This window comes from Anabas testudineus, chromosome 5 (assembly GCF_900324465.2).
Source record: "Anabas testudineus chromosome 5, fAnaTes1.2, whole genome shotgun sequence".
In the NCBI taxonomy this organism is placed as follows: domain Eukaryota; kingdom Metazoa; phylum Chordata; class Actinopteri; order Anabantiformes; family Anabantidae; genus Anabas; species Anabas testudineus.
The window spans coordinates 5,991,199-6,015,362 of NC_046614.1; the positions used below are offsets into that span (position 1 = coordinate 5,991,199).

Here is a 24,164-nt window from a genome sequence, read left to right on the forward strand (position 1 = left end):
AATCCTTGACAATTATGTATATGTTGTCCATACCAAAGAAATGCTATATTTAGTCCAATTTTCAGCTTTTTATTGTATTCATCCTTATAAGAACAAATAGGAAAGATGGTGTCCGGTATCCAGCGCACCAAGAAGCTCTGTGCCATGACAACCGCCCTCTTGGTCAGCTCCTCTGGTTTCAGGTTGGAGGATGATTCAGCTTGAGTCTTCTGTACCTAGAGAAGCGGGTTAAATGGTGTTTATCTGTTAAACAAAAAGGTTCTCTTTTAGCTTTAATTTTTTATTTATCATTTCCTCATTGTCACAGGAGCGGGTCTAGAATTTTTTAAAGGGGGTGGTCGGACTGGGACACACGCTCCATGTGTGGAATAATCAAAATATGTAAACACAGTTTGTAAATCCACATCATGCAGCCTGGTTTAATTGTTTTTTCAACTTTGACCATTTTTCAATTCAACGTTGCATTAGTTGTTCGTGGTGTACCAGTCTGGTCTGCAGGGGAACTGCAGGCCTTGTGTAATCAGAAGCACATTGATTGTACATTCCAACTTTTCAGTGTGATCAGGGTAAATATCAGGTGTGTATTACTAACCTGCTCCATTCAACAGTGGAGGAGCTATGGCCCAGGTAAAAGTGCAGCAAACTATTATGATCAGGCTTCAAGAGAAGTTGCCAAATGACTTTTAGATGACAGTCGTCATTTACAAGTTATCTCAGTCAGGGAACACACGCTTGCCACACCTGCAATGATAGATAACAATTAATGTTAAATTATTTGTATTGCTATTATATATTATATATAGATATTACTTTTTGAGACTATATATCTGTGTCTCAAAAATCATCTTACCCGCAAGTGTAACTTGTTAACCTTCAATCTGGAATGCTACTGTAGAGGTCCGGAAATAAAATATGGTGGTGAAGGAGTCCACAAGGGAAACAAAAACGTTTGCCAAGATGTAGCTGAGGTTGGATAAGAGCTTCTTGTATTGGTTAGCACATGCAGTAATGCTAAAAAAAAAAACTGTTTGCATAGAGGGTGCCTGTGCTTCAAGACGGTCCTGGTGGAAGAGGAAGGGACTGAGAGACATCAACATGATCCATATCCAGAGCAAAATGGATTCAAAAATCCTCTGGAAACTCAATAACACAGAGAAATCTAAATTTGCTTTTCAAGTGATGGCTATGTCACTGTCTTCTGCAGGTCTGGAAATTCATTACAGAGGACCGAAAGTACCTTTATAGGCCCCTCTGACTGATCATTTAATTGATTGAATGATTAAATAATTATCTACAGCAACCTTTACTTTGGTCAAGTAGATTAGAATAAGCACAGAGAGCCAATACAACATCTCTAAGGATGGTGCACAGAGGAATGAGAGGGAAACTATTGCAGGATTTCACACACATCGTTCACAGCGTTCTGTTATTATCTCATGACTGAGCCAAGATTTCGGCTCAGAAGGAATGATACAGAATACCCTGAAACACACGCACACATGCACACACTGTTGATGTGCTTATGTAGCGTAAGTAAACTGTTTAGTTGAGTTAGTCTCAGTGCTCAAGCTGTTTTATTTGGATCTAGTTAGAAAGAACATTGTTTTGGAATCAGCTAATCCAGTCATCAATGCTATTACCACTGCTAATCACATTCAGTCTTGCCCTTAGGCGACCTTTCTGTTAGTATTGTTAGGATGGATGAGCTCTACTTTTGTGTTTTGTATCACGGAAGGATTACCTCAAGTGGAGCATGGATGCCGGCACAGGGAAGGGCATTTCCACTTCTACGCTTTTTTAGATGTTGTAGGATATTTGTTGTGTTGCAGTCCACTTCTAGAGAGAACCAAGTCTCTGTATCTTTGACTCAAGTGTATCAATGTACTGTAGAAAAAGATCAAATGCAAAATAAAAGCAGGTAAAGTCACCTGGGCTGCAAAAGAAAAATCCTCTTCTCATAATAGTAATTATCTAGAGAATAGACTTTCAGAATAAAAGTTTTTTTAGGAAGTTTCTGACAAGTGACAAAATAAGTTTTAAAATGAAAATGAAATTAAATGAAAAACATTTATGTGTTTATGTCACAATGTCCAGTTATGTCTTCAATGTAAAAGGAGCTTTTTTATGTTTTCTATTGGCAACAACACATAGAAAAGAGTTGAATATCAATGTGGACAAAAAGTTTGAACATTAACATTGCGATTGTAAGAATTTCAGTGGGTCAGTGGGGTTTTCCTAATGACGTCATTTCAAACAGCTCAAGGACATAAGCGATTACTGTAATTGGCATTTGGAATAGGAGACTGAGAAAACAGGAAGGTAAGTACAAGGATGAGACTTTGTTCTATCATCATGAACACTGAGTCATTTAGCTCATGTTTACGTTTTACACTGATGTGATTCTTATTACGGGGTCACAGTACCAGGAGGGGAGCTAACAGCAGCCACGGATTCCCCAGTGATCAGTGACCAGTAGAAAGGTAAGTGGCTTATAGTTATGTTACAGACAGTGCAGCATTGACATACTGTGCCACCATGTTAGTGGTTTAGTGGCGTCTTCACAAGATACCAGCATGTTGTTGATTTGAGAGTTTACACTTCTGACTGTACAACCACCCTGGATGCTTCTATTTAAAAAAAATACTGATCCACTGTGATGTCTTTGAAAATTCACAAAAAGCTTCACCTCCTGCTGCCATGATCCCTAATGCATGCAACTTGTGATGTTGCACTGTTACCAGCAGTATGGAAGGTCAAGTTGCTTTGTCTGAACACTACTGACCTATTTATTTCTCTGCTTGTCAATACAAGGCACGTATGAAGAAACTACACTGACAGCAGCAGCAGCAGCAGCAGACAAAGGGCATTTCCTCAATTCATGTTTTTTGATTATGGCCTTAAATGAATAGGATGTTCCAACTGTACGTTGGAAATGCTCATTGTTATGTCTTTATATGCAGCTTGGTGAGCACACTGAAACAAAAACCTGAAATAAATTGATCATATGGGAGATTTTGAAACCAGTTTTGTTGAAGAAATTAGATCATGATGTGAATGTCTATTTCATTCTCCTTTTTTCTTCCCCTTTTTTCCTGTCTTGTCATTTTCACTACAGGTACAATTCATCATGCAGCTGGAAAATAAAAAACAACGTCCACGAAGGAACAAAGTAAAGAAGATAAAAAAGGACATGGAATTATTGCTTATGTCACATATTTGTGACAACAGGAAAGTTCATCTCTGCTAAATATTTATGAGCTTTTTGATCATTCATTTTGGAAAGGTTTTTGATTTTTATTATTTTTTATAATTACTGTTTAATTATTGATTAGGACATGAGGGACATCCCGCAATCATATGTCTAATTGCAAGATGCAGCCTGGCTTTTCTTGCAGTACCGATGACCATGACAGCATGTCATTCATTTAGGCTCTGAACTGAGTGCAACATTAGCAAGTGACAATAGCAACAACACAGCGCACAAAGTCTTCATTTAAACTAAAATATTTGATGTCCATTGCAGATATAATCTACATGGCAAATACTCACACAAACATATTTATGTTTGTGTTACTATTAATAATTTTTTGGTAAAACAATGAAATGCAACTTTAAAATAAGAAGGTTAAATTCATTTAAAGTGTGAGTAGTGAATGGATGGGGCTATTGCACATTAGTTTAACAGCCTGAGGGTAGTCAGTCTAAGATCCTGGATTTTTTTCTGGAGGTAAACAGGCTATGTCTAGGCTGAGTGTCTTTGGAAATGTGGCTGCCTTTTTTTAAACAGGTTACATGTCTCTGAGGAGAGGTAGTGGTGAGCCTATGGTCCGTTCTGTTCTCCTCAGTGACCAACCTGAGAAAATACATGTGGTATAGACAATGGAACAAAAAGAAAACGTGGCTCCATAATTTGCATAAAAAAAAGTCTTAGTCTTAACAGTGACACACCTTGCTATTAACTAAAAGCCTGGTTCTGCTGGAGGTTTCTTCCCCTAGGGGGAGTTTTTCCTCTCCACTGTTTGCCGAGTGCTTGCTCAAGTTGATCTTGTTGGGCTACATGTGTTTTTTGTCTCTCTTGTGAAGCACTTTGTAACATCTGTTTAGAAAAGTGCTCTATAAATAAATTTATTATTATAAAATAAAACAAGCACATTTAGAGTGCCTGCCCAGCCCCAGTCTACTTGCACAGGTGATTTGAAGTGAAAGGTGAGGATTAGACCTCCTCTCACGGCTGCATGGGCATCTGCAGGCTGTGCTTGACTGACATTTCCATATATATCCTGTTAGCAGTCAAGTGAGCTCTCAAATCTCTTTCAGCCTGAGGGTTAATGACACTGCACAGTGTTGTGTGCAGGGTGTTTAAATGCTCAGTGCAGTCCTTTAATCTTTGACATGCACAAAAGAGTTTACAATTTGAATTCCTGGTATTATATTACTAAGGTGTGTGAACAGAACTTCATCGTGAGCTGACAAAATAAAAACAAAACACGTCTGCCATCTAATGGATTAATAGTGTATTGCAACAAAGGGAAGTAGTTGTCCAAAGTTAAACCCTGTGCTACCTGTAGTAATTAAACCAATACATTACATCTAATATTTCAGTAATAGAATAAACTGTCTCTTTTTGCCATAATGACCGGAAACTACAGAAACGTCACTAGACACATTCATTCACATTCACATTATAGAATACAAACCACACATCTGACTTAATGGGACAATTCAGAAATAGAATGATTTAAGTTGATTTGACCATCAGAAGTAGTAATATTTGTATTTTTAGTAATAATAAGGATTTAAGTGTGTAACAATTTTTTGACTGTTCTTCTTCTTTTTTCTTTCCTTTTGCAATAACACTTAAATTGATATTATTATTACTTTGACAGTTTCACTGTTACATGTTGTATAAATATAAAAATAAAAACTACACATCATTCTATTGTATAATAATTTTCCTGCAGCTAAATTATGCTTTAAATATCTGCAATTGTACTGAACAGGGTTGTTTTTTTTTTAAATAAGTGATGACTATCTGTCAACAGACCTCAGACCAGATTAAAACGTTAACGTCCTCGCAGACATCCAGTGTTTTGAAAACAACGGGACTCTGGAAGAAGTGCTAATGCACTACTGTGTCGGTGGGGGGCGCACTGTGGTGGGTGTGGGCGTGGCAACTTTAAAATGTGTGAGCGCTAAATGTGTAAATTAGTGCTAACACAACATAGTTGTGAATTTATACTCTATTTAAGTAGGTTTAGAGCTGAATAAATCAGCATCATCTACAGTACTATAATAAGAGCGGTTCCCGCACGGATGTCGCCATCTTTAGTAAGGGACAATAAGCCTAGCGCTATAACACAACTTACTGTAATCTGATGAAACTTGTGATATGTTTACTTTATAAAGATTACAACTGTGCATTGAAGCATCCCAATATAAAGCGCACCCTATGCCGATTTACAGTGGCATTTAACAAAAACTGTGTATGCGTTTCTGTGCGAAATCGAGCGGGTCTCTGTCGCCATGTTTACTTTGGGTGACGCCAACTCTCTTCCATTTTCCTCCGCCTCTGGTTGTCAAGAAGATGGCAGCTTCCAGGCAGGCATGAGAGGAAATACTTCTTCACAAATCGGATGAATTTGGATTATTGCCGCAAGATAAGACCACATACCCGTCTTTTTGCATTTACTGCATCGAAATAAGTAAGTGAAAATCTTAAATGTTGGCGCTTTTTTCGGTTTGTTATGCTTTGTTGTGACTAACCGCCCGGCCATTTTTCTTGTGGGAGCTGTTGAAGTAGGCCGATTGTCGAAAAGATGGCTGCTTCCAGAGACGGCATGAAACATAATAACATTCTGCTTATGCAGTTTTACTTCGTTTAGCTACGTTTTAAGACTGTTGTTGCAGCCACAACTGTACCAGGTAATTAGTGCATGTCAAAATAACACGAAATCACATTGCATTTAATTGTAAAATTTCGCGACGCTTTGACAGATGCCAGCCGTACAGCTAAAGCTATTAGCTTGGGCAAATTAGGTTGAGCAGCTAGCCGCCAGTGCTAACGGAGTACAGCTAACACTAGTATCCGTTTGAATACTACCGCTGTACTTAAAGCTTTTGGGTATTTCAGTACATCATTCGATGGTGGTGCAGGTTTGTGGTCTCAGTAATACTTGCAACTGTTAACGTACGCTAGAAATATTTTTCTAATATTGATAACTACGTTAAATTGGATGCAAAAGAACTAAGCTTGTTAGCTACAATATGGCGACTCCCAGAGAAGCATGAAAATAGCCGACTCTTACAAATAGGTTTTAAGCTTGTGTTGCAGCTATGTGTTGTTCTGCTTTGTTGGACTGCTACTAATTTATTGAGGTTGTTTTTATTATTGTGTATTTATTTGCGGATGTGGTTAGCTAGGCATAATGTATTTGTCTTTTTCATTCGCTTCCGCCATTTTTCAGACTGGCAGTAGCGTTAGTGGGGGTTTGTTTGGTAACAAGATGGCGGCTTCCATGGATGGAATTCAATGGTTAGAAACAACTAAAACCAAACTTTAAACGGGCAGGATTTTATTAATATTCTATCACAACTCTAATGCGGGACGTATATGACGTGCTATAAACCAGTAACTACTCAAATGTTGTGACTCCTGCCCTGCTTTTTGATTGAATGTATCCGTTAACCAGTGCTAACTGCTAGCTAGCCAACCGTTAAGCTTTTCTGTTGCTGTGGTCGCACAAACTGTTTCACAAGTTGACTGTTTGGTCTTGCTGCTGCTGTGTATCCAAACGGTACGATTTCTTCAACACTTAAGATAATGCGCCTTATTCTTCCTGACAGAAGTCATGTCTGCCCCTGGCTCCGCGGTGTCTGGGACCACGGCGACGGTTCTGCAGCCGCGGTGGAAACGGGTCCTCGGATGGTCTGGTCCTGTTCCCCGGCCCAGACACGGACACAGAGCTGTTGCTATAAAGGAGCTTATGGTTGTGTTTGGCGGTGGAAATGAAGGGATTGTGGATGAATTACATGTATACAACACAGGTAAGACGAGCATTGTATGTTTAACTTTACTGAGTGTTCGGATAAGGCTTTAGCTGCTAACAAATCCACGCACGTGAAATGCCATATTACAAATGTGTAACACTAAGTTTGATCCCCCAAAACCGTTTTATTTGCGAACACATATTTGTTGGTGTATTAAACTACCGAAGTAGCGTATAGGCCTTAGTAGGCCGAGCTGGTCCACGTCTGATTAAACTTGGCCCCCTCTGCTGGGGAAAGGGTTTATTGCACGCTAAAAATGGCGGGCTAAAATAAAATGGATGATGCTGGTTGGTTGAAGCACATCCTCTCTCACTTTACCATACATTAACCGATAAGGACTAATTATGTGTCCCCATCTTAAAGATGCACAGTTTTGTAGGGGACTTTTTTTATGGTCTATACTATTTTTAAATTGGCAAATTGTTGAGGTTATCACTAATATTTCCTTCATGATTTGAGTAGTTTAATATGTACTGATTCCGTCTTTGTGTTTCAATTTTTAGCAACAAACCAGTGGTTTATTCCAGCAGTCCGTGGTGATATTCCCCCTGGGTGTGCTGCATATGGTTTTGTCTGTGATGGCACAAGGTTGCTGGTGTTTGGTGGAATGGTGGAGTATGGGAAGTACAGCAATGATCTATATGAACTACAGGTAATTTGGTTATTAAAGTATTTTATGAATTCAGAATGCTTCCTGCATCCATTTGAATATTATTACGTATGCTATCAACGGGGATTATCGGATAATAATTCATTTTAGCACACGCTAGCTTAACAGAAACTGGTTTACATGAAGGATGCATGCCGGTATATCAAGAACAAAGCCAACTGGATGTTATCTGCACATTTGCATTGCTACGTTTCAGATGTTGTTTGCATAAGAGAATACTAATATTGGAAAGGTACATGGCAATTTTACTGTTTCTTTGTTATGTTAAAGCTGTTGACATAGTCACAGGAACAGCAGATAAAATAAATTAAATTCATCTTTGTAGCTTTTAGATTTCACCGCTCTTTTTATGTGAATCTGTTTAATGTAATAGGTGTAGACATTGATTTTAAGTCTATGAACACAGTGTTGTTTATCTGTAGAGGTGCAGTTCAGTTTTATCCTGCCTGCAGTTCAAAAAATTAAATGTCCAATACAGTCTTAAGTCAGAATACACATAATACATAATCCTACAATTACATCTTACTAATCACACTGACCGAGGTCAACTTTGTTACCGCTGCACCTATGACATAGTCAAATGATGATTTCTGTGTCTGTAACAGGCCAGCAGATGGGAATGGAAAAAGTTGAAGGCCAAAAACCCCAAAAATGGTCCCCCTCCTTGCCCACGTCTTGGCCACAGTTTTTCCCTAGTGGGCAATAAGTGCTACCTGTTTGGTGGGTTGGCAAATGACAGCGAGGACCCAAAAAACAACATTCCCAGGTACATTTTCCCAGAACACTTCACTATTGGGTAGTTGCATTAGTTTGAAATTACAACATGAGCATTACCGGCTTCTGTTTTCATTCCCAGATACCTGAATGATCTGTATACGCTCGAGCTTCGTGCAGGTTCCAACGTGGTTGGATGGGATATTCCAATCACTTATGGAGTTTTGCCTCCTCCTCGTGAGAGCCACACCGCTGTGGTTTATACAGAAAAGATGAGCAGGAAATCTCGGCTTATAATCTATGGGGGGATGAGCGGCTGTCGACTGGGAGATCTGTGGACACTTGATATTGGTAGGCTTCTAAAGTGTAAATGTAAAAAAATAATAGCAACAATGTTGTTAGATGTTATTTACACCCAGTTAGATAAATTAGGTAGAGTTGAACAGCCTCACCCTTGGTGTGCCAAATTTTAGGAGATCATAAAAAGTCATCGTTTGGCAATAATGTGTGGGAATTTCCCTTACATATATTGTTGTTATTTATATGAGTATATCAGAATTATTTAATGCTTTTGAGTAACCACTGCTGCTTGTCTTGGTCTCCAGATACTCTCACATGGAACAAACCATCAGTAAGTGGCACAGCACCACTTCCCAGAAGCCTTCACTCTGCTACTACCATCACAAACAAGTAAGACAACTGCTTCACCTTTACCACATACTGAATGTTTTTTTGTTTTTTTTTTAATACTGTTTAAATTCCCAGAAGAACAGGATGTGTGTAATGTTTCACTAAGATTTTCATTTTTTTCCTTTGCAGGATGTATGTTTTTGGAGGATGGGTTCCTTTGGTTATGGATGATGTTAAAGTGGCCACTCATGAGAAGGAGTGGAAGTGCACAAACACTCTTGCATGCCTAAATCTTGGTTTGTCTAACTCATTATCTCTATATTTACATATCTATATTACATATAGTATACTTCACTTTTACCAAAGCGAAGTACACTACTTCACTTTGGGAAAGGTTGTGTTAAATGGAAAACGGGTTAAACCTTTTTTTTCTCTTTTTTTTTTTTTTTTTTCTTTCTTCCTGCTACTTAGACTCCATGTGTTGGGAGTCAGTCTTGATGGATACTCTTGAAGACAACATCCCAAGGGCCCGTGCTGGCCATTGTGCTGTGGCCATTAATTCCAGACTCTATGTTTGGAGTGGTCGTGATGGTTATCGTAAGGCTTGGAACAACCAGGTCTGTTGTAAAGACCTCTGGTATCTGGAAACAGGTGGGTGTGTTACCTGTAATACAATTGGTTCATCATTAACAGTGACTTCAGTGGCTCATGTTTTTAAATTGCTCCATTGTTGTTTAATTTTTTGTCCTCTCTCCCCAGAGCGGCCACACGCCCCTGCCAGGGTTCAGTTAGTCCGTGCCAACACAAACTCTCTGGAGGTGAGCTGGGGTGCAGTCTCCACTGCAGACACCTACTTACTGCAGCTGCAGAAGTATGACATCCCTGCGACTCCAGCTGCAGCCTCACCAGCCATGAGTGCAACCCCCTCACAGCCTGTGAACTCTCCGAAGAGCCCTGCACCAGCTGCTGCAGCACCCTCTGCACAGAGCCTACCACAGACAGGTATTACACTTGTCCATTGTTGTCACAACACTGGGAAGCTCAGAAATTGCACAAACAACGCCCAAAAATCTAATCAATGACTCTCTTATTTACAGCAGTTTTGAAGGTTGCAGCCCAACAGTCTGCCACAGGCACATCTGTTGTCACAGTTCGCCCCAGCCAGCCTGGGAAATCCCCAGTCACTGTGACATCCCTTCCTCCAGGTGTTCGAATGGTAGTGCCTGCTCAGACCACCCAAGGATCGGTATGAGCAGTTTTGAGCACGCCGTCATGCCTGAAATATATACATACATATAGATTGGGAAATGTGTTTAACAATTATCTACCTTTTCTGTTATCAGCCAATCGGCAGTAGCCCTCAGATGAGTGGTATGGCAGCTTTAGCTGCAGCAGCTGCAGCAACACAGAAGATCCCGCCCTCCTCTGCAGGCACTGTCCTCAATGTTCCTGCAGGCGCCACCATTCTCAAAACAGTAGCTGTTTCGCCTGGCACAACCACAGTAAAAGTGGCTTCTCCAGTCATGGTACAGATCTCACTAAAATTCTTATTTTTGACAATGTGAGATTTCTCTCGGTCACATGTCAGTTCTTAAAATAATGTTGTGTTTGTAGGTCAGTAACCCGGCCACCAGAATGCTAAAGACCGCTGCAGCCCAGGTGGGCACAGCAACTGCATCCTCTCCTACCACCACCACCAGACCCATCATCACTGTGCACAAGTCTGGTGCAGTCACAGTGGCTCAGCAGGCCCAGGTGGTGACGACTGTGGTAGGAGGAGTCACCAAAACCATCACTCTGGTCAAGAGTCCCCTCACCATGGGCAGCAGTGGCACTCTGGTAAGAAAGCAAGATTTTGAAAAAATTCTGTAGCACATTGTAAAAATGAAAGATTACATTTGGTGCTTTCACAAGCATGCTGAAAAACATTTTGTGATTTGCTTTTTCAAACATTGTTTTTTGTTTTTCATGTGCGTGTTGTCACAAGGCAGTGACAACATGATCTGAGTTTGACCAGTAGGGGGGAGTAAAGTTTGGCCTACAGTGACTGCTGAAGAACTCTTGAGAAACGGGGAGCATGTTGTTAGTAAACTGCATGACTGTTGGACAGTTAGGGTTGGAATGATTGTTAGAACCACCAGTTTGGTGGTCCACCTTCCCAGTGCTGTCCGATGTTTTCTGGTGACTCATGAACTTGAGTCTCTCTCCTATGTCGGCAGATCTCCAACCTTGGCAAGATGATGTCTGTGGTACAAACCAAGCCAGTGCAGACATCAGCTGTCACAGGCCAGGCTTCCACTAACCCTCTCACACAGATCATACAGGTCAGCTATCTGCATGAGTGCAGGAAAAAAACAGGAGGTAGCTTAAAACTCCTGAGACAGGCACTAGATGTCTTTTCCCAAGTGGTTTGCATAATGTGCATCTTTCTCCCCAGACGAAGGGTCCCCTCCCAGCCGGCACTATCCTGAAGTTGGTGACATCTGCAGATGGAAAGCCTACAACCATCATCACCACTTCACAGGCAGGAGGCACAGGAAACAAGCCCACTATCCTCAACATCAGCGGTGTCTCCCCTACCACCACTAAGCAGGGCACCACCATCATCAAGACCATCCCCATGTCAGCCATCATGACCCAGCCTGGAGCAACAGGTGCTTAGTCATGTTTTGTAATTCACAACTACATACCCCAAAAGAGTACAAACTATTCGACATGGACAAACATCAGGATAAAATGATTTGTTTGTCATCTGGTTTATTTCCACATGAATGATGAAGGATGCCATTAACACAAGTAATGGTGTTTTCCGATTAATAATTATTTCCTATTGCGACAAAAATCATTGACAACTTGGACCTTAGGTAATCACCCTAGACAAAATAAGTGCCAAAAATTATTTGCAACTGCAGATTAATTTAGGTGGTATTAAGGAAGTGTGTCTTTATTTTGATAAGAACTGATTTCAGACGTAACATGGATTTGTCACTGCAGGTGTAACAAGCAGTGCGGGCATGAAAACGCCTATTACAATCCTTACCACAAAGGTGATGACCACTGGGACCCCTGGTAAAATAATCACTGCAGTGCCCAAACTTGCTACTGCAGCTGGCCAGCAGGGATTGACACAGGTAAACTCACTCCCATGTGTGCACTAGGCTGTCTTCCAGATGTGTGTTTTTTATGTTAAGAGCTAACACTAAATTATGTGTCTTTAGGTGGTTTTGAAAGGTGCTCCAGGACAACCAGGCACAATTTTGCGCACTGTTCCCATGAGCACAGTGGGTGGTGTTCGACTCGTTACACCAGTGACGGTGTCTGCTGTTAAGCCCACTGTCACCACTTTGGTTGTCAAGGGGACTACTGGTGAGTTAGAATGTCTTGTTTTAAGCCAATTTAATATTGGGTGATTTTTATGTCATCCTCACATTCTGTACTTGGTACAGCGTACTGTGGATTCATGGATTTCATTAGTGTATGCCACTTATCTTCTTTCAAGGTGTCACCACTCTTGGGACAGTCACTGGTACGGTCTCTACTAGCCTGTCAGGAGGCACTGTGGACAGTTCCAACGCCTCTCTGGTTACTCCTATCACCACACTGGGAACCATTGCTACCCTGTCTAGCCAGGTCATAAACCCAACTGCCATAACTGTGTCAGCTGCTCAGACCAGTCTGACCACTGCCTCGACACTGCCCTCCTCAACAATCACAGTACAGGTAAGGGTCAGCAGCTTGTTGTCCCTCCAGTGGTATTTAGCACACCAAGATAATCAAGAGTGGCAACAGTATCTATCATAAACTTTTAATTATTGATTTGCAACCTAAGCAAAACTACAGACTTGATGCCTAATTCTGTGAGTACATAACAATCACAGAGCTATGGCTAGAAACACATTTTGAGTTTGATACATGCAGTTTAAGTTCTAAGACTGAAAATGCTGTCCTCTTTTCAGAACCAGCCCACCCAAGTGACTCTGATCACAACTCCCAGTGGAGTAGAAGCTCAGCCGGTGCAGGATTTGCCAGTGTCCATCCTGGCTTCACCAACCTCTGAGCAGCCTAGCTCCACTGAGGCTGGTGCAGCTGGAGAGGGTTCTGGGACCGTGACCTTGGTCTGCTCCAACCCACCCTGTGAGACCCACGAGACGGGGACCACCAACACAGCCACCACCTCTTCTGCCACCATTGGAGCAGGACAGGTCTGCTCTAACCCACCATGTGAGACCCATGAGACTGGAACCACCAACACAGCTACCACCTCCTCTGCAACAATTGGATCAGGACAGGTCTGCTCTAACCCACCATGTGAGACCCATGAAACGGGTACCACCAACACGGCCACAACTGCATCTTCAAACATGTCTGCACTGCGTGTGTGCTCTAACCCACCATGTGAGACCCATGAAACTGGGACAACTAACACCGCTACCACAGCATCTGCTAACATCGGGGGAGTTCAGCAGGTGTGCTCCAACCCACCGTGTGAGACCCACGTAACAGGCACCACCAACACAGCCACACAGGCATCATCAAACATGAATGCGGGTCAGACGAGCACGGAGCAGAGAGTGTGCTCCAACCCACCCTGTGAGACCCACGTAACAGGCACCACCAACACAGCCACACAGGCATCATCAAACATGAATGCGGGTCAGACAGGCACAGTGCAGAGAGTGTGCTCCAACCCACCCTGCGAAACTCATGAGACTGGGACCACCAACACCCCGTCCACAGCCACCTCCAGCATGGGAGGTGACCAGACCAGCTCAGCAACAGGCTTGGTCCAGAAAGTGTGCTCCAACCCACCCTGTGAAACACATGAGACTGGGACCACCAACACAGCCACCACTGCCACCTGCAGCATGGAGACAGGCGAAGGCACAGGTATGTGTATACTATGGTATACTGTTACTGTCAGCTCACTAGAAGATAGTTTGCTTTTATTTTTTATTTTCAATATTAATAAACTATTAAACTTTGAGACAAGTGCTGACTTGCCTCATGATTTAATAGAATTAAATCAAGCTTAAATTATGTTTTTCTCTCTTTTCAGCAGCCCAGCAAACAGAAGAGGGAGCAGACGGTACCAGCAGCACAGAAGTAGCCTCTAATACTGCCGCAACTGGCATGGTCACCAGTACCCAGGGCAGGGCCATCACTACCGTCACTCAGTCTACACCAGCCCCTGGACCCTCAGTACCAGTAAGAATAGCACAGATGTAAAAGATGTTCTGAATGCATGTGTGCTTTGTGGTTATGTCAGCAGATGCTGTGTCTTAAGTCCTGATGCCTGAATCTGACAAGTTTAAATGTATGAGATACATATGATGTTTAAAATGACTTTTGTGTGTGTCTCCCTTCAGTCGATCTCATCAATCACAGAGGGCGTGAGTACTGCTGCCAGCTCCACAGAGGAACCAATGCATACTGATGAGGCAGCATCAGCAGAAGCTGCACCTGCAGAGGAGGGAGTCACCGCTATGGAGACGCAAGCAGAAGTAAATGGACATTATTCATACATTGTTTGCTCCTCATTATGATTTTTTTTTTAATTATCAATGTGTTTTTGTTTTTTTGTTGCAGTCATTTGATAGTAATTGTTTTTTGTTTTTTCAGGGAGAGCCAGCAGCAGCAGCAGCTTTGAACCTGCCGTCAGAGCTGATGTCCGAGGGTCAGGGACCCACACTCATGGTGACAGGGCTGTCTGATGAGGAGCTGGCCGTGACTGCAGCAGCAGAGGCCGCTGCTCAGGCAGCAGCCACTGAAGAAGCACAGGCCCTTGCTATCCAGGCGGTGCTCCAGGCAGCTCAGCAAGCCGTTATGAGTGAGTTAATTTAGATTTTGAACAGTGGCACCATGGAAGCTGCCATGGATGTGGTGCGAATGGATTCCAACATATTTTCTGTTAACAGATGAAAGCGATTCCACTGGAGAGAGCCAGCAACCCGCAAACATCCCCATTATGCTGACCCAGCAGGAGCTTGCAGCACTGGTCCAGCAGCAGCAGCAGCTGCAGGAGGCTCAAGCTGCAGCCCAGCAGGCCACTGTGGACACAAGTTTACCCACTGAGGGTCTTGCCCCTGCTGATAGCCTCAACGATCCGTCTGTTGAGAGTAATGGCCATAATGAGATGGCTGCAGCCGTCACGAGTGCTGTAGCGTCCCTGCTGCCACGGACAACTGCTGAGAGTAAGGCTTTGTTTTATTTGTTAAGTTGACGTTTAGTTTGTTACATTGCTGGTACATTTGTTCACTAATTGTCATTGCTCCTTTGACATCACAGCACTTGCTCCATCAAGCACGTTTGCACCATCTGTATCAGTGGCAAGTCCAGCCAAGCTGCAAGCAGCTGCCACTCTTGCAGAAGTCGCCAATGGCATTGAGGGAGAGGTGAGTAGTATATACAATAATGTAGTATTACCAAAAGTCTGGTTGGTTCAGACAGGTCAAAGACAGACAGCAGTGAGTCATTTTTGACTGTTTTTCTCCCTATACAGAAGCAAGCCCCTCAGCCAGCTCCCGTGAAGCCTGTTGTAAAGAAAGAGAACCAGTGGTTTGATGTTGGAATCGTAAAAGTGACCAATATGGTTGTCACACATTTCTATGTGCCAGCAGATGACTCTTTAGGAGATGTAAGTGCCTCAAGAAGGTGATATCATCCTTTGGACATGGTACATTAGTATATTCACTACATCTCTAATCGTTTTTTTATGTGTTTGGTAGGATGATTCTGGCATCGTACCTGACTACAGCCAGATGAAGAAAATGGAGCTGCAGCCTGGAACAGCTTACAAGTTCCGTGTTGCTGGAATCAACGCGTGTGGTCGTGGAGCTTTCTCAGAGATATCCGCTTTCAAGACTTGTCTACCAGGCTTCCCAGGGGCACCTTGTGCCATCAAAATTAGCAAGGTATACCCACTATTGCAAAGTGAAGTATTTTCCCTCAGTTTTCCTGACTTATTTATTCTTTTATTTGGTGTTGTGCTTGTAGGTAAAATCGTGATAACACAGCTGGTCTTGTGAACCACATTTTCAGGTACCAAGTCATGTTTTTTCACTGTCTCTCTACAGAGCCCAGATGGTGCCCACCTGACCTGGGAGCCACCAAATGTGACGTCAGGGAAGATCATTGAGTACTCTGTGTACTTGGCCATCCAGAGCAACCAGACAGCTGAAGCTAAGGCCTCCACCCCGGCCCAGCTAGCCTTCATGAGAGTGTACTGTGGACCCAACCCCTCTTGCTTGGTGCAGTCCTCCAGCCTCTCCAACGCCCACATCGACTACACAACCAAGCCCGCCATCATCTTCCGCATCGCCGCCCGCAACGAGAAGGGCTACGGTCCAGCCACTCAAGTTCGATGGTTACAAGGTGAGGACAGCAAATAACATTTAAATATTGGAGCATATTTTATTCATTGATAAAGGGGTATATTTTAATCATCTTCTGCTTGTAGAATCTGGCAAGGATGCTGCCTCTGCAAAACCGGCCCCCAAAAGACCAGGCACCTCTCCTGATACGTAAGTACAGTGTTCATGTTTCATACAGTCCACAGAGCCTCGACATTAACATTGCACTAATGAATCATATCTTCACTACTTATTTTGGTTTTATGTGTCCTCCTGCAGTAAGGCTACTGGTCCAAAGAAAGCAAGGACGGACCAGTGAGGTTGCCCAGAGACCCCTCCCAGTCTTTTGTCCTTTTTCCACTTGCTGTCCTTTTATCAGGAAGAGTGACCTTCACCCCCCTCCTCCACCTCCTCATCCTCATCCTAATCTCATCCCACCCTCAAGTCTCAGATCAAGACAGCAATGGAAGCAGAACAACCGTATGAAGCCGAGATGAAAGTCAATCTGAGAGATGTTTCTGTAGATAAAACCCTCCTTTCTCCTCGTTCTGTTGGTCGTACTATTTTTAGAGCAACACAAACTTAGAAGCACATTATCTTTTTCAGCCACATCCCCTTCCATCCTTTAACATCTATTTTTGGCTTGTTTCAGTAGTATAGAGAAGCATTTACACCTTTCACAAACTGGGAGCCAGCCTGAGCGCAATGTTACTTTTTTTTTTTTTTTTTTTTCCTCTTCTTCTATGTTTTATGAATCCTGGGGGGATGTAGAGAGAGACTACATGAAATGATGTACAGTGTTGAAAAGGCTGTGGAGGCATTAGTTAAAGATGAGAGGAAAAATTGGTATGGAAACAAATAAAGCACTTGTCCTCCATGAATGAGGACATAATTTTTTTTTTCCTGTTTTTTTGCTCAAAACAAATTCATTCATTGAGAACCAAGTCTGTACAGTCATCATACTGGACTCCAGTCTCCTGGTAATGTCATCACTGTGCGCTTTTTACCCCAAGATGAGGATCGGTGGCCGACACTCTGAAGTGGACAAAACAAACAAAAACAAAAAAAAAAACAACAAAAAACAAAAAAAAAAAAAGAATGACGAAGGAAGAGATTTGTAGAGAATGAATGACAGACTTTGCTAGGACTGAGACTTGCAGCACACACAGAAAAAAATCTTGCAAAATCTTCCCAAAAAATTAGCAAGCAATGTCGCAAAAGATCTTTTGTGTAGTTTATTTTTGTATTTTTTAAGCTTTTTTTCTCCTGTGTGTATGTGTATGTTGTGTGCATTTTTAAAGACATCACGTTTTTTTAACTGTTGTTCATCCCCATAGTTTGTGTTCATGGGAAGACTGGTGGCTGTGTTGAGGTTGCCACTCTATTTTTAAACAATCTTCATTCAGTTGGTCGTATGTTCTTGTTGTTAACAGATGGTAATGAAAGAGAGAAAGAGACTTTTGTATTTGTTCCAAGTAGAACCACAGAGGTTAAAGACCTGAGGAAATTTGAAGTGGACCCAGGGAGAGGAGAGTTTTTACTTTGTTTACTATTCAATGCTTGTGTTGTTTTGTTTTGCCAAACGTGGAATGAGGAAGATCACATCAAATCTTTTCATACCTGTCCCCCTTAGTATATCCTTATCAGTTGTCCTACGCTTTTTATGCTCATGAATGTGGTGTCTCACCTCTTCTTTAATTTTTAGAATGGCAAATTATATTAGTAGAGCTATTTTCCCTATCCTATTGATGTATGTGAATCCATTTAATAAATTTTAATTTTTTTTTTTCTTTCCACGGCTCTGTATTTCAGACTACAGATGGTGTGCAAGCTAACTGTGACATGTAAAACCCGTATGTCTTTGAATGGGGATGTCTTGGGAAGAAAGCTTACATAGCCGGAGTGTACTCACTTGTAAATTAGTTCGTTCATAGAGCAAGAATAAAACAAACAAAAAAACATCTTGGCCTTTTATATAATTACCTGTAACAAACTGTTTTTACATGTTGGTCATCTCTTGATTGCCTTTTGTGTCTTTACTTATAAAAGAAACAAATATATATAAATATATATAGTCTCCCTGATTGTTCTGATTTGCTTCTGTCAAACGGATTCACTGTAGGAGTCTGAATCACTGCTAGGTTCATTACAATACAATCTCACAGGGAGGAGGTTTCTGACTGGACATGAGTGTATATCTACTTTTTTTAAGGGCGCATTCAGTTGTGATGGTAGCGGCCAGGAAGGAAGATCGGAACCAAGGTTTTCAGCTTGCTGCCTTTTTCTGGCTCGCGCCTTGGTGTCTTGTTTGTGGGTTCTCCCGATTTCTTTCTAGAAACGAACTTTCTCTTCATATGCATTCATAATTTTGTGCGTGTCAGTGTGTCTGTTGAACAAAACTAGACATGCATGCAAAAGCAGTGTATTTTAGTAGTGATGCCTTAAGTTAGACCATAAGCTGAAGGTTCTCAAAAAAAAAAAAAAAAGAAAGAAAAAAACATTTAATGAGTTTGTTCCTCTCTCCATGTGGTATACAATTGTGTCCTTTCCTTCCACAGTACCTTTGCTGGGTCACTATTTTTGCACCCTCGTTAGATAGGTCATCATCAGCAGTGCCGAGGTCTCTCTGAACTTTCCCTCCTACAATGAGACGTGTGCTGCTCTCAGCACTCACAGGGGTTGCGAGTTTCCATCGGCTGTTTGCAGGTTATCTGGAAATGTCCTGTATTTTCCAATGTGTGTTTTTTGTACTGTAGGGAGTAATGTATCTTTTATCATCAAAAAATAAACATGTTAAACAGAAAGAGATTTGGCGTCTTTCTTCTCTTAAGCACGGTTTGCTGGGTCACCTGTTGCAAGGCGCTGTGAGCCGCTCTCAGGAACGGCTTCTCCACGTCTATGTCGTCTTTAGCGCTTCCTTCAAAATATTCCGCTCCTATGTCCTCGCACCACTGCAGGGCCGTCCTGCGAGACACCTGCAAGAGAGTCATGTCGGGGTACAAACATTACAGATAAATAGTTTGCACATGGTCAAGTCACAAGTGTGATTCTATCATAGATATTTAAACAATATCTCTCTGTGTTTTTAGTGTAAGAAAACAGTAAAGTCAAAATGATTCATCTTCCAGGTAACACCTCTACAGTAATCTAGTTTACAGCGAGGTGAAAGACAAAAGCATCAAATCTTCAAATCATCAAAAGACTTTTTCTTCTATAATGAATTGAAACGATTAATCTCTTAGTGGCTGAGTGTTTTGGTAATGCACCAGTTTTTCAGCTCCAGCTGTGACTGCACAGTATTTCAGTATTTTTAACACCTGTTCAGCTCTTCCAGTTAATGATTACAACCTATTTTACTGTGCTGTCTCATCTGCACCAAACATTTCCCACCTCCATATCTGAGTACTGAGAGAGCACGGACCTTCTTGGATGAGTCACAAAACATTTCAAAACTCTATCCGTCTGTCCTAGCACTTGAAGTTATCCTACAGCCTGTGTGACTGGATTTTGTCAGTATGTATGTATTTATGCAATGTCCATCAGATATGTACACTATGTTATTATGATCCAGTCAATCAGTATGCTGTTGTCATAGTTATAGTAACATTTTAAGTGAAAGTGGTTTCTCCTTGCTGTTTATTCGCTCATTTAATTGGGTCAATAATAAAAAAAAACCAAACATTATATTAGTTTGATATTGAATTTGACATTTTCAACTGACCTCTCTGTCGTTCAGGTCAGTCTTGTTGCCCAGTACAATAAAGGGGAAGTGAGATGGGTCCTCTGCCTCGCCCTGGATCAGGAACTCCTTCTTCCAGCCCTCCAGTGCGAGGAAACTGGCCTTGGATGTGACATCAAATACCAGCATGCAGCAGTGGGCACCTCTGTACAGAGGGGTGCCCAGAGACTGGAACCTCTCTGTACCGGCTGTGTCCCAGATCTGACACAGACACACATGGTGCACAGGGGAGTCAAAGACTTCATGTGGGAATGGGAGCACGTTCTTACAGGTGGTGTGGAGAGGTGGACAGATGAGTTACCTGCAGGGTGACTGACTCCCCATCGACACTGACAGTCTTAGAGAAGAAGTCAGTCCCTATGGTGGCCCGGTACATGCTGGTGAAGCGGTGATTCACATACCTGTTCATGAAGGAGGATTTTCCCACCCTGAGTAAACACACACACACACACACACACACACACACACACACACACAGAGAGAGAGAGAGAGAGAGAGCCGGGATAAAGATACAATACAATCAAAGCTGTCTCTCCTTCAAAAAAAGACACTCTTTGTCTCCCACAGAGCCACTGGGCTGTAAACACAACTTCTACACTGTCACTGAGTGTCGGATGGGACGGTAAATGAAAGTGAAACAGCTGTCGACCGGAGCATTAATAAATGACAGACAAACTACGAACGTGAGTAATATTAAGCAGGAGCCGCTGGACGTTACCCGGAGTTCCCTATGAGGATGATTTTCAGGGTAACTGGACCTTTTCCTTCGCTCATGTTCACGCTTCTTCCCACTGGAGCTTCAGCTGCTTGTTGCCTTCAGGTGCTCCTCGAAATTTTTCCCTTTCGATGTTCCCACGTGATTTGAGTTTTTTTTTTTTTTTTTTTTTTTTTTTTTTCTGTTAATAAAAAATTTTGTTATTACACTTAAGTATATTTTATATATTTTAGATCGGTTAAACTTTATTTGCAAAACATTAAACCTAATAAAAGGTGGGAAAAATCGGTGGGTCTACAGTTTATGTTGTACATGAGGTTACATTTAAATATACTATGAGTCAATACACACTTAAAAAAATAATAATAAATAAATGTTTAAACGTAACCTTATATGCTCATAAAACTCACAACACTAGATATTGTATACTGTGCATGCACACAGTCTATAGTTACTGTAGTGTTTTTGCAGCCTATTCCTATGAAGGCATCAGCAGCTTTGTCTGCTTGGCACATAGTTGACCTCTGACCTCTTTTCCTATCACACCCTCAGCTTTATGAAACATGTTAACAAGTTAAATGGATTTTTTAATTACATAACAAATTGATAAGACATTTTAGAAACTAGATAAATACATTTATTTTATATAGTATGTATTATAAACATTCATTTTTTTGCACACACGCACTGACAGAAAATATTGTCAAATACTGAATACTTGCATTTAGTTTTAACATCACTGTAAAACGAAAATTTCCCACGGAATCTGCTAAAAATTCAGGTGAATAGTTTTAAAACCCCACCACTAGATGACAGCACAGGCCTCTGGCCATAGATCTAATTACTGTCTACCACCACATTCTCATCATCTGAAGCCAAACATTGTTACTGTGTTCTGAATTGTATTTTATGATTTTTGTATGAATAAGTTTTCAGATGTGCTTAATAGATTTTTTTTATTTGAGAAAAGTATGCATCCAGAACATTTCCATTTGGTGTAATTACCAGGAATAAAATACACATGGTCTTTGGTTTGAATGTTAAACCCAACATAAAGTTCATGCAGCTTCAACTTGGACAAGTTATTACAGCGTATTCAGTAAAGGTGTAAAAAGTAGAGATGGTCTTAAAAAAGAAATCACTTTATTTCAACAAGAAATAAAAATCACACAGCTGCACAATAAACATTATGAAGGTCAAAAATGGAGAATTAAACACTGAGGATATGTGCCTACGTGGTTTTGCATATCAGTGTCCCAGGGAGACTGTCAGAGGTGCCGCAGAATACTGAGATTACAAAAATCAGCAATATAAAAGCCTATGATATCTCAGATGGTGGCACTGGAGTGCCAAGCTTTGGCCAAATAAACCAAATAACTTGAATCGCTGCACAAAGAGACTCGCATAACAAACTAGCAGCTACAACACGTGCAGGTCAGAATCATCATGTGCCAAGAAAAGGAATTTGCTTTTCCTGTGCTGTGACTGAAAAAGTAACCCCTGGGAAAATAAGGAGTAAAAGTTAAGAATGATGTTTATGTCTGTGCGCATGTGTGTGTGTGTGTGAGAGAGAGAGAGAGAGAAAGAGAGACAAACAGAGAGCTCTCCTGGGCATGTCACTGCAGCCCTGCGTGGCAGAGATAAGACCACCGCCTACCCAGAAGCCCGTTTCTTGGGAATTACAAAGCTGTCCCCAAAGTCTGCTGGTGACACACACAACACCATCCGTCACCCAGCTACAATGGGCTCACACAACCTCCCAACTGCCCGACAAGACGTTCAAGTGTCAGATCAAACTGTTTCTGTCAAGATACCGTCAACAGAACAGGCGTGGTGTGTGTGTCTGTCTTTCTGTCTGTGCTTGTGTTTACACAGGCTTATGTGACTAACACGGCACAACCACGGACATGCTGCAATGTCCTGTAGGTCTAAGTGTATGTCTGTGTTGCTGTATGACAGCGAGCGGCGGGCCTGTAATTCCTGGCCTCCTCCTTTCATCTTGATAACCTCTTATCAGAGCAGAGCAGCCCACTCACTCAGCGGCAGCAGCCGCGTCCCTGCCCAGCTGTCCACGCTGCCACAGAGACCTCATCTCCCTCTTTCACTCAAGAGTTTCTTTTCTCTAATATTAGCCTCACTCTCTCGCACACACTGCCGTGCTCCCCGTTCCCATGATGTTGCTTTCTTTCAAATTGCTGTGGATTTCCATTTTTCCTGGAAAAATGGCAAGCTGAGGCTCACCCTCCATGCAACATGCGAGAGGCAGGTTACATCCTGTACAATAGCCAGTTTATCACTGAGCGAACTCATGTAGAAAAACACACCTACAGACAATTAAAAGATTCCAGTCCACCTCACTTGCAAACTTTGAACCCAAGGCCTTTTAACACTGGATCTAACATAAGAGAGCAGAACATACCATAACATTTCCCATCATATTTTGATAGATTCAGTGAGCCTTATGCGGGCTGATAATTTCCACATCTGATCTGTTCACTAAAAAACTGAAAGGCTTAAGCACAAGTCTCTACAAAACCTGTGCTGCTATGGGCCCACAGAGGTGGAGATTTCAATATGGTTCTCTGTTTCCTGACGCCATCTGTCCAAATGTTGTGCAGAGTTGTTTCTAATCCGCAGCCCTGCTAACATTCACATTATGCTGTGTGTTTCTTTTGGAACAGGATGAGAATGCAAACCCATGCGACTGTAGAAAGAGTGGCATGTTACAGTTAGCATGACCTATACATCGATTTGCATCTGCCCTAACTGATGCAGATTATCAGCTTGTCATTACCTTATGAGGATATCATTTCAATTTAACTGCTGCGGCTTCTTAAATGGCAGAAAAAAACCCAGTGTTGCAAATAAAAAAAGGCCTCAATTCTTCCCAACTGTTTTCCTCCCCTGATTTCCCTGAAAACTGTAAATGAACAAAGAGAGAGGAAAGTTGGAGAGCTACTTTGACTATCAAATGACTGGGACAGTGACGGGCTTGTGCGCAACCAGACTGTGCCCAGACCATATCTCTCCCCCATGATTGCAGCTCGTCTCCCAATTTGCATCACTGTGTTCCATTCTAAACTATGCTGGACCACAAAGAAATTGAGTCTTTGCATTTTATATTTGCTTTGTTCAAATGTCTGTCAAACTCTTCCATGAGTCTTCCATGGGCTCTTTCTTATCAGGGGTTGTATGCACATTTCATTAACAGACAAAATGCAGCCATCTTGCATTGATCATGCAATGACCACTGTGCCTGAAACAGCCGTAAAGCATCCTCTATATTATTTCTTCTTCAGA

General features: G+C 41.9%; 2 protein-coding genes across 4 annotated transcripts; one reads left to right on the forward strand and one right to left on the reverse strand.

Annotated features, from left to right (window-relative positions):
- The first annotated feature begins 6,479 nt into the window (after positions 1-6,479).
- hcfc1a (host cell factor C1a) lies at positions 6,480-17,509 on the forward strand. 3 transcript variants are annotated; one of them, XM_026347344.1, is made up of 28 exons: positions 6,480-6,532; positions 6,844-7,044; positions 7,551-7,699; positions 8,323-8,483; positions 8,574-8,782; positions 9,037-9,121; positions 9,251-9,357; positions 9,533-9,712; positions 9,821-10,063; positions 10,159-10,307; positions 10,405-10,587; positions 10,676-10,900; positions 11,281-11,385; positions 11,499-11,715; positions 12,056-12,192; positions 12,280-12,427; positions 12,561-12,781; positions 13,018-13,948; positions 14,118-14,266; positions 14,428-14,562; positions 14,681-14,888; positions 14,977-15,252; positions 15,347-15,453; positions 15,561-15,695; positions 15,787-15,972; positions 16,135-16,432; positions 16,518-16,581; positions 16,690-17,509. In XM_026347344.1, the coding sequence occupies exons 1-28, from the start codon at positions 6,520-6,522 to the stop codon at positions 16,727-16,729; spliced, it is 5,262 nt and encodes a 1,753-aa protein (XP_026203129.1). In that variant the 5' UTR covers positions 6,480-6,519; the 3' UTR covers positions 16,730-17,509. The 3 variants fall into 3 exon arrangements, with proteins under 3 accessions (XP_026203129.1, XP_026203130.1, XP_026203132.1); XM_026347345.1 differs by having other exon boundaries at positions 10,162-10,307; XM_026347347.1 differs by lacking the exon at positions 11,281-11,385.
- On the reverse strand, positions 17,132-20,979 carry si:dkey-13a21.4 (Rab7 domain-containing protein). Its single transcript, XM_026347348.1, has 5 exons — positions 20,868-20,979; positions 20,451-20,577; positions 20,132-20,350; positions 19,260-19,385; positions 17,132-19,160 (listed from the first exon to the last, which is right to left on the reverse strand). The coding sequence occupies exons 1-5, from the start codon at positions 20,921-20,923 to the stop codon at positions 19,074-19,076; spliced, it is 615 nt and encodes a 204-aa protein (XP_026203133.1). The 5' UTR covers positions 20,924-20,979; the 3' UTR covers positions 17,132-19,073.
- Positions 20,980-24,164: the final 3,185 nt, after the last annotated feature.